This window comes from Aspergillus homomorphus, assembly GCF_003184865.1.
Source record: "Aspergillus homomorphus CBS 101889 unplaced genomic scaffold BO97scaffold_2, whole genome shotgun sequence".
NCBI lineage: Eukaryota > Fungi > Ascomycota > Eurotiomycetes > Eurotiales > Aspergillaceae > Aspergillus > Aspergillus homomorphus.
The window spans coordinates 1,034,896-1,049,091 of NW_020291888.1; the positions used below are offsets into that span (position 1 = coordinate 1,034,896).

The window sequence follows — 14,196 nt, forward strand, 5'->3', positions numbered from 1 at the left end:
TTGCTAACGATCACTGGATGTCGTTAGCGCCATGATTCATGTGGTGTCGAGAAGTAATCACATTCTATAGTGGCGAGCCTTCCATAGTAAGTCTAGAGAGTACCTCGGGGTGTAATAGCTGATGATCACGTGGTATTCTGTATCATCTTGCAGGATTCGTAGTCTGGCATTTAGTCTAGGGTCCAGGGTGTGGACCCTGTCAGAGTAAGGGTCAGAGATTTATTTGACTTCTAGCTGTCGGCTGAAAGGCTCAGCCTTGTCATCACCACTTTAATTCATTAGAAAGCAATCAGCTCAGCGGATTAGCTGAGTACTGACCGCAAAGGGAGAGTGGGATAGACCTACCCGGGTATCTCGATGTATGTTCTTCACAGTGATCGTGATTAGAGATGTTCTACTGACTACGAGTATAGGTAACTCCTACAGAGCCTTGTACCTACCAGCCTCCATTGTTGCAGGATCGTCATGAGGCTTAGTGGATGATGGCATTCACATCACCAAGGATCACCGAAACCCCTCTGTTCCTGGGCCTTGGGTACTCTGAAACCTGGCCGGGGGCTGTGCGTGCCTGCAAAATAACGGTTCGGGAATCCTTCTCTGATGGAATAACGCAGCAGGTGCAGGATGCTTACAATAGGGGCCAAATTACCGGCTGTCGACAGGGTATTCTTGCGCAATTCATACCAACGCGCGAATCCTGTTTTCTTGCGCGGCTTCCACTATATGGCGATAGATCCTGCCTGTCGGCTCTCTTCCAACATGGTGCATTGGGCCAATAGTATTACCTCTCGAACACAACACTTAAGCTGAACGAAATTGCACTCAGAAGCATGACGATTGCCTGCACTTACACCTGTGAAAGAAGTGTTCCATGGTCATTCTTCATGATGCAGCCCGCCCCCAAACTTAGTGGGACTCTTCATCCCGGACGCTTTGAACGCCTTGTCAATTCAAATTGATCCTGTTGGCCCCCATCTCAGAAGCGGCCCCCAGCCCTAGTTCAAGCACTTGATTGATTTGGTCTAAGTCCAGGAGCAAGACCTTGCAAACCTCAATATAGACTGAGGGAAACATATCTATAAATGCTCGGTCTGCTGCTCTTCGTTGCTCTTCCCATTCACTCATCTTACTGCTATCCACTCATTTCTCTCGTTTATACTCATTGCTGTACAGTTTGAACAATTCTTTCTTTTTGTTCTTTCACCAATCATCGTCACTCGTTGTTCCCATATACTGGCGCTTTTGACTTTCCCTTTGCCAAGATGTGGTTCAGACATATTACCGCACAAAAGGCCTTCGCCTTGGCCTCTTTACTCCTGACTTCCGGGGTCTCAGCAGCCGCTATTCCCTCAAGCCCGGACTCCGTCTCTGTGGTGCCGTCGTTTGCGGACGATATCCCGACGAACACGCAGATCTCTACATTCGGAGCGGATGGCAAGCCCACCTCCGTCCCTATTGCCGATGTCTCTAACTGTCCGGTGAGTGCTGATGCAGCCTTCTTCTTCAGCGCTCTTTTGTATAGTTCTAGGTTGAGCTCTAACAGATTAACACCAGTCCTGCCGTGACGACGATGAAGATGAGCAGACTCCTGGAGAATGGGCCCTCGGTGTCCGTGACTTCGAAACCGACCCTGAGTCCCTGGAATCAATCCCTGTCATTACCATCCCGTCCAGCGGGAGTGATCTAAGCGATGCTCCATCCAAGACTACACGCCAGCCGGCCACGCAGGCGAAACGGGCTCCAGCAGCCACCAAGTCGGACGACCGATACAAGAAGCTGAAGGAAGCCCTAGGCAAAACACCCGAAGTCGGCCAGGGCTATGCTATTAAGATAAGTACGTACGGAAGATCGTCACCCGTCTATCCTTAAATGCATGCCCATTAGAATTCAATGCGGTGACAACTAACCAGGGATGATTGCAGGAAGCGAACGAAACGAGGTCTCGGGCAAGTCGTATCCCGATCACTACCTGATTGTCGTCGGTTACGTCACGCAGCGAACGGAGGGCAACACCGTCATTCTGAAGTTCGACTCCGGATGCTACGATATTCGACTCCAGGGCAAACAGATTGTGTTCACGGACCGGAGTGGTCAGGCTTGGTATGATTATGAGAAGGCCAAGTTCGAGGTGCTCGGCAAGATCAAGTCCGGCTTGACCTACGAGACGATCGAACGCGATGGAAAGGCCATTGCGGCCGAGATGAATAAGAAGGGCTATAGCCTTCTTACCAAAAACTGTCGGGATTTTGTGCTGAAGATGTATAAGAAGATTAAGGCTTGATGTGGGTGGGATGTTCCTCTTTGTCTAGAGGGTAGTTGTTAGTATATTGTGCCGTGCGAATTAGATGTATACACATACTTATCTATAGAGCAAGTTGTACTTTCACGCGATTGACCAGAGGGACATTTTATCAGTACTATTCTCATCAGTAGGCCAACAGGAGATATGCGATGTGATTGGGTGTGGTGCTGAACTATGCTTGTAACTACTAGTAAAGCTCCTCCCCGCCTTGGCATTTCAGCCTTGCCTCGACGTGGCCCCCATGTTGCATTCATTGTTGGCCCCAACAACTGACACCAGCAAGGCACTTCTTAAATCCATCGCTGCACATAAACTGGATCTGCTCGAAGTTACTCAAACCACCTCTTTACCAGCCACGTCTCTTCAAAAGACGCAAACCATCAATCATGACGGCTATCTTGGGCAAGGTCGCCTTCAACATACTTTACGGAGATCGAAAGAAGAAAATCGCCCAGTTTCTTCGCACCACCACACCTGGTCAGTCAATAAATAGCTTGTGGCATCGAAGAAACAATTAACAAGCAGACAAGCAATAAGTCTGACCAGAAACGATATCTAGAATCCGTTCTCTCAGACCTACATGCTTGCCTCGTTCGAGAAGGAGTCTCCTCCATCACACCACAAGCCGTCTTCGACGCGTCTAGCATCCGGGACTCGCCCCAAGGGCAGCCTTGTAAGTGATGATTTCCCACATCAGAGCTCCAGATCCAATGAGCAAGATAGCTAGCTGGCTAGCTCATACCAGCGAAAACTGACGAAATACTGAAACGGTTCCAGACTGGACGAAAAAGAGTTTCCAAAACCATCTCGCCAGAACTCATCCCGACACGACCTTCCCAGATATCGCTATTGATGTCCTATGGTCTTGCTTTTGCTTCTACGCCTATCATCCATTCCCACTCCCTGATGCAGGGGACAAGAAACTGGACCTGTCAGCCTTTGAGCGTGGGTTGATCCTGCTGGCTCTCCAAGGCACGAAACTCCTCGGCCTCGTCGACGATGGATTCGGTCATTGCTGGTGGCGGAACGAGGAGCCCTGCAACTGCAAGTTGCGGCTGAATCGGATCTTCCGCAGCATCAGTCTGGTTGTCGATCGTCAGTCAACTTCAGATTCACCAGTTGCGGGGTTTGACCCTTCCATTACCGACGATGTGATTGATGCGATCCTCCCGACATTCCCTGCCCATCCTAAACTGCACCCTTCGCTTGAGCAGCTGAAGCCGCTGGCGGAACGTTTGCGCGAGGAGAGAAGAACAGACCAACTTCCGATCAAGGCCAACGACTTGGCTGCTTTGCTCTGCCTCTTACTGAGGCTTAGGGTTCATAAATCGACCTGGAGCCGGGACTTTCATTACGGCTCCTTCGAGGAATCCAGTTCCGAGAAGGAGGAGTTGGCGAATATCCTGGCCCGATCGTTTTGTCTTGGTCAGGACGAGGACTTGGCCCCCGAGTCAGTGCTGCGTGCTTTAGATTTTCTGGTAAGTCAGGCTGAAATGAACCCGTTGGTGGTCTTCCAACGCCGTCGTTGCTGTTTATCTAACAACTATTGCTGCGCATCAGCCAAATCTAGAGCAATTGTTTCATCAGCTGTGGTCCACCCTTTTTCAGCCTGGCACGCCCACGGAGATACCAAACGTGGAAACCGATTCATCACCAGACACCATGATGGACGGGATCCTGCGTGCAGTGTCGCTGTTTATACCTTCTTTCCAGACCCATAAGCGAACTGAATTGGCTCGAAAAGTCCAGTTAATCACCTTCCACAAATTCTATGACTCGATATCCCAGAGCTTGACAGACAGCCTTGATCTGGACCATATATTCCAGCCAATTGTGCACAAAGACTCTGACCAAGATCAGTCGCACCTTGTTCTCTTCTTGGGAAATCAAGCTCCGGACTTGAAAGAGGTAGTGGTTGGAGCATTCTTCCCGAGCGGTACGCTGACCCCTGCTGTTGCAAAAGAGGCAAAAAAGTTGGCAACGATAAACACAGCAAGAAGAATCCCCCTTCCACAGCTTCTCTTCCAGCTTAAGCCCAGCTTCAGTCTCTTTCGCTTGAACAAAGAGAGCAGCAGTTATTCTTCGTCTCAAGCAGACGACAGTGCCACGGAGCATTCTATCGATCACCTGACATGCATAGGAGAGCCCAACCGGTCAAAGGTGGGATTGGAATTGGATCCCGTCACAAGGCAGGCTACATTTCTGCGAGGCACAGCTACCGCCGCCAATCGGATGCCAGGCGCGTATGAAGAGGTGGCTAGGAAGCATGGTGATGGGGCTGACACCGTGGATGGGGATCAGCAAGAGCGCAGAACAGCTTTTACAGTGACCCGTGTTGCCATCTTCAACGTGGAAGGGGGGCCGAAATACGATAATCCTTGGTAGTCGGGCAAGGTTATGTACGAGTTCAATTATGAAGGATATTATTGCTTCCAGTGTTTATCTTTCTGGTCTCGTAGTATTTGATGGCAGTGTTTCTTAATGGCATCCGTATACTGAGAGAACAGTATCTGTGGCGGAGCAACTATGCATATGGTGACAGGCCAGCTATAAACACTCTCATATCTATGTCAAGACCAAGAATAAACACGATTGATCATTGCTAAAAGTATGTACTGCAACCATCACGGTCATTAAGTCTGCAGAACCCCACCACGGCGTCCGAGAACCTGTTGCTAGACATTTTCTTGGTTCTTGAAAGAGTCCTCGTCAAGATCTCCGCTACATAAGTCTAGGGCTAGACTTATCAAAAACCGCATTAATCGGCAAGCTCTGAGGCATGAATGGCTCGAAGGTGGTTGGATTAACCTAGCTGTTCTTCATTCCTTTTCGGGTTGTTCTCTATTACATTACAGTGTCAAGTGTTGCATGAAACCAAAAGCATTCGGTATATCAATCTGCAATCAAAAGCCTATTCACTCCTGATGTCATATCGGTGACTCAAAGACCGAGGTGCCAAAAATATTGGCCACAGAGGCCGGATAGATGGATCCGGAGCAGGGCCATCCAGAGGTGCGAAGTGAATGGGAGGTCTCAGGATATTCACTACACTCACACATTGTAGCTGCCACCTCGGACATAAATAGTAGAAGATAGTAGCCTAGAGAGACTCGCTTCTCCTCGCTTCCCACAACATAATCCTCTTTCTTCTCTTTCTATTCCTCACATCCCCACTGGCCTTTTTCATCCCACAAGCCACAACCATCATTCTTATCTGGTCCATCGACACAGCGCAAAGATGGACACGCACGATGTCTCAGCAGTGGATGCCTCTACCACTCTGCTCAAAGACCAGAAGAAAGCACTGCAGGCTGCCCGATCCAGGGAGGGTCAGCGCTGCCAGACAACCGCATACCGGGAGGACATCATCCACCGATTCCTGTTTGGACGCATGACCTCATTCAGTGAAGCCTTCGAATCTGAGCATTTTCAGATCACCGTCATGCCTCAGGCGTACGCTCCCTGTGTGACAGCCTTAACCGGTCTGAAAAAGGTGATGATCCGAAACCTAACCCTGAAAACCCACCACAGAGGCTCCTATATCCTGCTCCGAGCGGTTACCCCGTTGCAGTTGGACACCTCGATCAAGCTGATCGCCGAAGACGAAGAGGAGAACGTTATCTCGTTGACACTGTACAACCAAGGACCACAAGTCGCGATGGACGGCCGTCTCAACGAGGGAAGGGTTGTGCTTGTGAAGGAGCCGTACGTGCAGGTCCAGATCTACGGAGGCCACGAGATCCGAGTTGATCATCTCTCCGATGTGCGCTTTCTTGTATCGCGTGACCCTGAGATGCCCTTGGTCTGGAGGCCGAGGATCATGGAGTTGAATGTGTCTGCCGATGACTGGAAGACGAGGGGGGATAGCTACCTCGCTAAGAAGAGGTATCACCGTGCAAATGCTTAGTATGATGCTCTTGTGTTGCGTGGCCTGTATGTTGATTCAGAAGTTGATGGCTAATCGCTTTCAAACCAGCTACGCTTTGGCTTTGGGATCTAATCCGACAGCGGTCGAGGCTTCGAGAATTAGAGCCAGTCGTGGTCGTTCCTATCTCAAGGCTCGCCAATTTGAAGCTGCTCTCCGCGATCTCGAGCTAGTCACTGCGGAGCCGGACACCGAGAAAGTGCTTCTTCGCAAGGCGCTGGCTCTTTATCATCTTCAGCGCTTCGAGGAGGCCTGCGAGGTACACAAGGTGCTTGGCAAGGGATATCCGGGGAACAAAACCGCCAGATATCAGTTCAACCGCGCCATTGCACGGCTCGCTGAACAGCGTAGCGGCAGGTACAATTTCAAGACCATGCAGCTGGAGGCGAAGAAGCACAAGGATCCGGCTCTCGACCATGCGACATACATTGGTTCGGTGGCTGTGAAGCCAACGGAGTCCTGCGGACGCGGTCTCTTCACGACGAGCGCAGTCAAAGCTGGCGATCTTCTATTCTGCGAGAAGGCCTTCATGCATGTCTTTCATGACGAGAGAAAGACTTCTGCAAAGCGTCCTTCACTGCTCCTCAACACAGAGACCAACACGACCATGCTGGGCACTCAGGTAGAGCTTATCTCCAGCACCATTCAGAAGCTCTACGACAACCCTTCCTTGATGTCCGTCTTCAACGATCTTTATCATGGCTCCTACGAGCCGATCGCTGTCAGCGAGGTGGACGGAGTACCGATCGTTGATACGTAGGTAGTCTAATCATCAGGAATGTCAGCCAGCCAGACTAACAACACTAGGTTCCTCGTCGAGCGCATCGTCTCACTAAACTACCTCGAGTACCCCCGCTCCAGCCGCGACAATCACCTCCGCACCATAACCCACGGGGCGACAGGAGGTACCACCGAGAAGCGAATTCTACTCCACAGGCATCTGGTGTCTCGCCTCCTACATCAACCACTCCTGCTACAGCAACAGCCACCGCGCATTCATCGGCGATATGATAATCGTCCGCGCGACGCAGGATCTCCCCGCCAACACGGAAATCCGGTTCACCTACGTCCAGCCTCTGACCGACGGCAACGACCCCAAGGAGAACGAGAACGGACGCCCGGATTTCGAACACTGGGGCTTCAACTGCAGCTGCGTCATCTGTCTAGACGCCCTACACACACCCAAGAGTGACCTGGCCCTCCGCGAAACACTACTAGAGCAATTGAACCACGAGTTCAAGGCGCAGCATCCCGATACCGGCAAGATCTTGCCCATCCTAACGGCGTTGGAAAAGACTTATAGCCAGCCCGCGACCAACGTTCCCCGTCTGGCAATCTGGACCGCATATCGGGATCTATCTGTGATGTGCATGTCTCGTGGCTTGGCGCATCAGGCGATCGGGCATGCACTTAGTGCATTTGAATCCCTCGGCTATGTCATCGAGGGCGGATGAACAGCCTGTACTGAAGGTATGTCGCTGAGTGTTAAGCAATGGGGGCTACTGCAGGGTGGTTTGGTTGGCTATTGGATGGTTCTTGCGAAGGCGTATCGCGTTGTAGCTCCTGAGCTTGTTCGTTTAGCGGTGGAGTATGCTCGAATCACGTATCGTATGCTTTTTGGAGAAGATGAGACTTTTGGGGATACTTATAGTCTGCGCTCGAGCCGGGTCGATGGTTTTCTTGTTGGGGCTAGGTAGTGTTTGGGTTTGGAGGGCTCGCAATTAGGGTGTTAAAATATGGGTACACCTGTGGCGGTCACAAGTCGCTTTCGGTCTGTACTTATCATAGATAGATGAGGTTGTAGGTGCTTTGGGCATCGTTAAATCGCATCGCTGATGTAGTCATATGAGCGATGATCTAATTCTACGGACTTAGAGATCAATGTGCGAACCGTAACCACCCGTGGTAAGTGACAGGCGCGGCAAGGCATATTCAAAAGAAGTATGTCCCACCCCCCTGGTCTATAGGTCACAGTGTACTTTGATGGGATGATGCCGATCTGTGTTTGGTGTTCAACATACTACTTCATGATATCGATTAGCTGTGTTTAGTCCCCCGTATCGCCGCAGAAGTGTAGTAACCGTACTGTGCGTGGATTCCCTTGCTTCAGTTGATACTTTCAAATGACTTCTCATGAACCGCTGTGTACCTTTTGCACTTAGCAGACAATGCTCTTCGTGATCAACTATGAATAAAGAAATCCGCCTCGGGGCCACCAATTTACTTGTATTGAGTAATGGATAACATCACAGGTAGAGTGTAAAGTGTTAATTCTGTCTTGTGTTGCTTGTTGCCTGTTGATATTCTCTTAGTCTATTTAGTGCTTACTTCGTTCAATCGATACTGCAGTTGTGCTGCATGTTATGCAGCATGTTATGCATCTCCAGTTTTACGAAACGTGGGACACAATAGTAATGACGTCGTCCCTAGGGAACACAGCCATGCCCTAACCCAGGATCCCTTGTCTGAGCTGGAAATTAGCTTTGATACGGGATATACTGAAGCTTATCTGTCAATGCGATATAGTTTCATCGCTGATCACCCACTCTATCATCTACTGAGGATGGCAGAATTAGGGCTGTCGGTTGATCGGATGGCGCTGCTAAACCTCCGAAAACACCACCACACGATGACACAATGACACAAATCCCAGGAGTGACATGACTCAGAGCAGTTCATAGTCCATTCCTACTTTCCTCCATCGTGACTCTCTCGATTCCTCTATTTACTCCATGCCGATCAGACCATACGATAAGGCGACAGATCCACCGATCTGACATGCCAAGCATCGGTCGCTCCACTCTTCGATCTTCCCCCTTTTTATCCGCCAGAGTTCCGAATCCCATCGCAAAGTTTATCCTCTCCTCGCGCCTGAATAGTCTTGATTCCCAGTCCCCTTGCCTCCATGGACCCGGCCACCTTCATCGACCCCAACCTTACGGTGCCGGACCGGCTGGTGCTGGAGCATCTTCTGAAGGAAGCGGAAAACCCGGCCGCCGCCACCGCCGCCGCCGCCGTCCCGAAGCCCAACCGTACCTCTCCCCCAATAAACCCCAGATCATCATCCCAGCTAACCAACCTCCCAGCGCAAATCAACCACGCAGATGAAGATGAGGAGGTCGACGCGCAAACGCAGGCAACGGTACAGCACCTAGCTGCGCAGAATGACCCAGCGCACAGCTCATTCACGCCGACGGTGTTTGTAACCTGGGACCTGCCGCAGCTAACTCCGACTTTGCCACCAGTCCTAGACAAATGGTTCCTGCAGCCATACATCCGCATGGCACGAAAGATCGTGCGCGTGGACACAGACGTGGTAATGCTTACGCACCTGCTACTGTACCTTTGCACCTCGATCCCAAGCGCACTGTACCTCTTCCTGGGCACCTTCCACTGGTGGCACGGGGTACTGCACTGGGTGATGCAATCCTACTACGTGGGCACGTACACACTAATGATGCACCAACACATCCACATGGGCGGGATTCTCACCAAACAGTCGCGCCTCACCGCGCTCCTCGACACCGTCTTCCCGTACATCCTCGACCCGCTGATGGGCCACACCTGGAACTCGTACTTCTACCACCACGTCAAGCACCACCACGTCGAAGGCAACGGGCCGCGCGACCTGTCCTCCACCATCCGGTACCAGCGCGACTCGCCCCGCGATTTCGCCTGCTACGTCGCCCGCTTCTACTTTCTGGTGTGGTGCGAGCTGCCCGCGTACTTCCTGCGCCGCGGGCAGCGCCTCACAGCCGCGAAGGCCGGATTGTGGGAGCTTGCCAGCTACGCGGCTGTGTATCTGCTTTGGAGCCACGTGAGCTGGCGTGCCACGCTGTTTGTGTTTCTGTTGCCGTTGTTGCAGTTACGGGTTGGCTTGATGGTCGGCAATTGGGGTCAGCATGCGTTTGTCGATGAGGTTGATCCTGACTCCGATTTTCGGTCGAGTATTACGCTTATTGATGTTGCGGTTTGTCTCTGTTCTTCTTCTTCTTCTTCTTCTTCATTCCCTTTGCCTAGCTTGGGAGCTGGAGCTTCCGTCCCCCTCAGGAGAATGTGTTGGGGTTGAGGTCATGCTAACACGGGATGAACGCAGAGCAACCGCTTCTGCTACAACGACGGCTACCACACCTCGCACCACCTCAACCCGCGCCGCCACTGGCGCGACCACCCCGTCGCCTTCCTGCGCCAGCACCGCCGCTACGCCGCCGAGGGCGCCCTCGTCTTCCGCAACATCGACTATATCATGATCACTATCCGGCTGCTGCGCAAGGATTACCTGCATCTGGCCAAGTGTCTGGTGCCCATGGGCGAGCAGGTCGGGATGACGCTGCAGGAGAAGGCGGAGATGCTCCGTCGGAAGACGCGGCGGTTTAGTGAGGGGGAGATCACGAAGAAGTTTAAGCTGTAAATTTTTCTGATTGGGTGTATAACTGTATATATACTATGGTGGAGATACCCGTGTTTGAGTAGAGGGAAGGAGGGGGTTGCTTGGTGGGTATATACTTTATCTGTACTCCTATAGTAGCTTCTTAACAAGGGGAAGGAAGAGAGAAGACATTACATTAAGCCTACATACATACCTACATACCTACATAACCCATAACCATAAAACCCAGCAACAAGCATAAAATATACTGACCCCAGGGAAAAGAACTACAACGAAGCCTCAAACTTCCCATCCACCTCCTCGACCTTCCGACAAGCAGCCACATACCCGGCCTCCCGCTGCAACAGCTCCGCATACGCGCTCAGCTTGGGGTACCCGTCCATCGACAACCGGCCCGCCATGGCGATCACAGGGAAACTCATCATGATATCGGCTGCTGTCAGCGTCGCGCCACACAGGTACGGCCCGCCGCCGGGGGCAGAGGCCAGCTGCTCCTCCAGGAAATCCAGGTGGGCGGCGATGTTGCGGCTCAGGAAGGCCTTTTCGATCTGGCCTGCCACGGCACGGGGGAGGGGTTTGAGGAAGAATGGGATGGGGGGGTTTTTGACCGCTGTCGTTGCCATCATCGTTAGCGCAGTTCTTTTTCTAAGTGATGTGTGTGGTGCTCTCAACGCTACCCCCACACACCTCCCCCCTCTTCTCAAGGGACAAATAAAGAATGACGGGAAACATACAATCCATAACCAACTGCATAACCAAGAACGGCATCAACGATCCTTCAGCATAATGCATGTAGTACCGATACCGAAGCCACGCCTCGCTCTCGCCGCCCACCTGGCCTTCGCTGCCCGTGCCGGCGGCATACCGCTCCGGCACCAGCGGCGCATCGGCATTAGCCCCGAAATGATCGAGCAGGTACTCGATAATCAGCCCTGATTCGGCCAGCACGATGGGCTTTGCGGCCTCCGAGGCGCTGGCAGTGGCAGGCTGCACGGTCAGCACGGGCGATTTGCCCAGCGGGTGAACCTCTTTCAGTTCCGCGGGCGCGAGCTTGTCCGGGCCGCGGTGGAAGATTTTCAGGTCGTAGGTTAGGTGGAGGGCTTCGAGGAGCCAGAGGATGCGGTGAGCGCGCGATTGCGCGAGCCTTTTTGTGGTGTTGTTAGTTATGTGGTTGGTATGAGGGGTAGCTTGGAGGTTCGAACCAGTAGAGGGTGAGCTTGGCGCCTTTGTTGGGGTCGCTCATTTTGATTACTTGCGTACTGCTTAGTAGAGGGGGTTTCTGGTGTGATACTGAGAAAGGATGGGGTTGTTATATGAGTAAGTTAGCTCAAGTTCTGGTCACTCGTAAATTAAAGGAACCTCGGATGCAGCCAGCCTGTGATACTGCGTCATGGCGGTGGGGCTCAGCTCGTTCGTTCCCTTTGTTGCTCCAAGAGTCCAGATTAGGGGAGTCCCATATTTCGGGGCAGCAGATCAGCACCCCTTTCGCCTGGATGCGCATTTGTGAAACGCTACTCTCACATGCATCTGCATTGTCTGGGGATTGAGTTAACCTAACTAATGGTCCTGTCGTGAACTAGACTAACTAAATCAACTGCATCAAGCTCGCTGACTCAGCTCCTATGCACATCATATGTATCACTTAGTAAGCACATCAGTACACAGATCACATGACCAGCGTCGTTCTCTACCGCAACATCACCACCACAGCCTATAGACGCCGATAACAACGAATAACCCAGCCTACCATCCACACCGTCACAATGGCCGGCCCCAGCAAGTGTACGCTATCCGTTGATTACCGTCCCCCCCAATACAAATCAAGCGAGCTAACCGCCACCCTCTAGCTTTGATCCTCGACCCGGCCCTCCAGAAATACTACGGTCCGTGAACCCTGCCCAGCGTGCAGTCAGTCCTGGTCTTGTGTCCTGGACTGGGACTCACACGCACTCGCCTCGCGCCCACACTCTCGCTGTAATTGCACACAGAGGAAAAGGATTGAACTGATCAATCGCAGATCTCCACGCAAACCGATACAAGTACTTCCGGTGGACGCCGCGCCATGCCTGGTTCTCGTTCCTGTATATGGCTCTGATCCCTGGTGCTTTGGGTTACGTTGCCTACAATACTGATGTATGTTTCTCTCTTTTCCCCCGGGAAATGGGATCAGGGGTGGGGCTAATTGTGATGACAGGGCAAATATGAGTTGCGCGGGAAGCGGAGGGAAGATACCATTGTTGAGTGGTAGATTGTTGTGGTGATAAGAAGAGAAAGGGGGGTTGTGTATCTGTACTGCTCGCTAGGTTCATTGAGTATTTCATTCAATTGGGGGTGTCCTTAGACACAGCTTGTAGCTCCATCCATCCATCCATCCATCCATCCATCCACCATGATATCAGTATTTCAATAATCAAACCCGGGATAAGTACCCACACATCGACGTATCATACACTCCTAGTATAAAGAAAAACGAAAGAAGGAAAATCAATAAGGCATCCACCCCCTCCTACCATCACGATCCCTCTCCCTCTCCCTCTCCCTCCCACCATTCTCCCGTCTCCCATGTCCATGCCCATGCCCATGCCCATCAGGAACTCTCTCCCCACGTCTCCAATCCCCCGGCGGAATCCTCTGTCCCTCCCTATCCCGATCCCTATCCGCAAACCCACCCCCACCACCAAATCCCCTCCCCCTCCGCCCCCCAAACCGCTGCTGCTCCTCCCTCCCAAACCCCGAAGGAAACGCCCTCATCCCACCACCCCCACCACCATCCCTCGCACCCCCAGAAACAGCCGGAACAGGAGCAACACTCCCATCCTCCAAAGGCACACAAACCGCACAATCAACATAATCACCAATGACGAACCGGAAATCCTGCAACGTCTTGTCGGCGTCCGCGCCGCTCATCCGGAACGGGCCTGCGCCAGCAGCACTCTTCGGTGCGCCCTCCCCCTCTTGACCACCATTATGATTGGCATTATCGTCAGACGACTCATCATACCCCCTCGGCGCAATAACCACACTCCCCATCTCCTTGGAAAGGTATCTCCCGCTCGACAGATTCATGGCTGCGCCTTTTGTGTCCGGGTAGATGAGCCGGAAGCTTAGGCGGGTGCCGATTGCGGGGTCCGGCAGGATGGTGGGGAGGGTTGAGGTGAGGAGGTGGGCGAGTTCGCGGAGGGTGCAGGTTTGCCAGGTGTAGATTTGGAGGTGGTGCGATGGGAGATTTGGAGTCGGAGTGGAGGAGAAGTCGGAGAGTGGGTGGTAGGTGTTTTGGCGGTAAAAGAGTTTGAGGTGGAAGGGCGTGGTGGTTTGGCGGTTTGTCATTTTGATTCTTCGGGTTGTGTTTATTGCTGGTGTTTGTGTTTGTGTTTGGTGGATGTGTTTAGTTGGTTTTCATTGCTGTAGGTATCTGGTCGAGTGGAAGGTCCGGTGATGGTGTTTGTTTGGGGAAATAGGTTGTGTTGTTGATTGTGGTGGTAGTAAGGTGTGTAAGTAAGTTGGAGAAAGCTCAACGGATGGTGGATGCGGTAGAAACTCCGTCCTTCAATTCCACTCCGCCCTACTACTACTAACTCC

General features: G+C 52.2%; 7 protein-coding genes across 7 annotated transcripts; 5 read left to right on the forward strand and 2 right to left on the reverse strand.

The window, feature by feature from the left end:
- Positions 1 to 1,262: 1,262 nt before the first annotated feature.
- Positions 1,263 to 2,281, forward strand: BO97DRAFT_420360 (uncharacterized protein; the record flags this gene model as incomplete). Its single annotated transcript, XM_025696650.1, has 3 exons — positions 1,263 to 1,478; positions 1,555 to 1,834; positions 1,923 to 2,281. 3 exons carry the CDS (start codon positions 1,263 to 1,265, stop codon positions 2,279 to 2,281), a joined length of 855 nt encoding a protein of 284 aa, XP_025556130.1.
- Positions 2,282 to 2,565: 284 nt separating this feature from the next.
- BO97DRAFT_467494 (uncharacterized protein) lies at positions 2,566 to 4,794 on the forward strand. The gene is made up of 4 exons (XM_025699654.1): positions 2,566 to 2,779; positions 2,862 to 2,975; positions 3,080 to 3,780; positions 3,863 to 4,794. Exons 1-4 carry the CDS (start codon positions 2,689 to 2,691, stop codon positions 4,685 to 4,687), a joined length of 1,731 nt encoding a protein of 576 aa, XP_025556131.1. The 5' UTR covers positions 2,566 to 2,688; the 3' UTR covers positions 4,688 to 4,794.
- Positions 4,795 to 5,540: 746 nt separating this feature from the next.
- BO97DRAFT_452999 (TPR domain protein) lies at positions 5,541 to 7,924 on the forward strand (the record flags this gene model as incomplete). Its single annotated transcript, XM_025699054.1, has 5 exons — positions 5,541 to 6,208; positions 6,279 to 6,983; positions 7,035 to 7,132; positions 7,164 to 7,640; positions 7,686 to 7,924. 5 exons carry the CDS (start codon positions 5,541 to 5,543, stop codon positions 7,922 to 7,924), a joined length of 2,187 nt encoding a protein of 728 aa, XP_025556132.1.
- Positions 7,925 to 9,132: 1,208 nt separating this feature from the next.
- Positions 9,133 to 10,638, forward strand: BO97DRAFT_431006 (fatty acid desaturase; the record flags this gene model as incomplete). Its single annotated transcript, XM_025697474.1, has 3 exons — positions 9,133 to 9,259; positions 9,332 to 10,197; positions 10,324 to 10,638. 3 exons carry the CDS (start codon positions 9,133 to 9,135, stop codon positions 10,636 to 10,638), a joined length of 1,308 nt encoding a protein of 435 aa, XP_025556133.1.
- A 157-nt stretch (positions 10,639 to 10,795) lies between these two features.
- Positions 10,796 to 12,157, reverse strand: BO97DRAFT_467496 (glutathione S-transferase). Its single transcript, XM_025699655.1, has 3 exons — positions 11,820 to 12,157; positions 11,352 to 11,761; positions 10,796 to 11,227 (listed from the first exon to the last, which is right to left on the reverse strand). Exons 1-3 carry the CDS (start codon positions 11,858 to 11,860, stop codon positions 10,884 to 10,886), a joined length of 795 nt encoding a protein of 264 aa, XP_025556134.1. The 5' UTR covers positions 11,861 to 12,157; the 3' UTR covers positions 10,796 to 10,883.
- A 15-nt stretch (positions 12,158 to 12,172) lies between these two features.
- BO97DRAFT_402552 (NADH:ubiquinone oxidoreductase 6.6kD subunit) lies at positions 12,173 to 12,976 on the forward strand. The gene is made up of 4 exons (XM_025694530.1): positions 12,173 to 12,399; positions 12,465 to 12,500; positions 12,635 to 12,750; positions 12,812 to 12,976. Exons 1-4 carry the CDS (start codon positions 12,381 to 12,383, stop codon positions 12,863 to 12,865), a joined length of 225 nt encoding a protein of 74 aa, XP_025556135.1. The 5' UTR covers positions 12,173 to 12,380; the 3' UTR covers positions 12,866 to 12,976.
- Positions 12,977 to 13,091: 115 nt separating this feature from the next.
- On the reverse strand, positions 13,092 to 14,117 carry BO97DRAFT_467497 (SAP18 family protein). The gene is made up of 2 exons (XM_025699656.1): positions 13,349 to 14,117; positions 13,092 to 13,225 (listed from the first exon to the last, which is right to left on the reverse strand). The coding sequence occupies exons 1-2, from the start codon at positions 13,942 to 13,944 to the stop codon at positions 13,102 to 13,104; spliced, it is 720 nt and encodes a 239-aa protein (XP_025556136.1). The 5' UTR covers positions 13,945 to 14,117; the 3' UTR covers positions 13,092 to 13,101.
- Between the last annotated feature and the right edge of the window lie 79 nt (positions 14,118 to 14,196).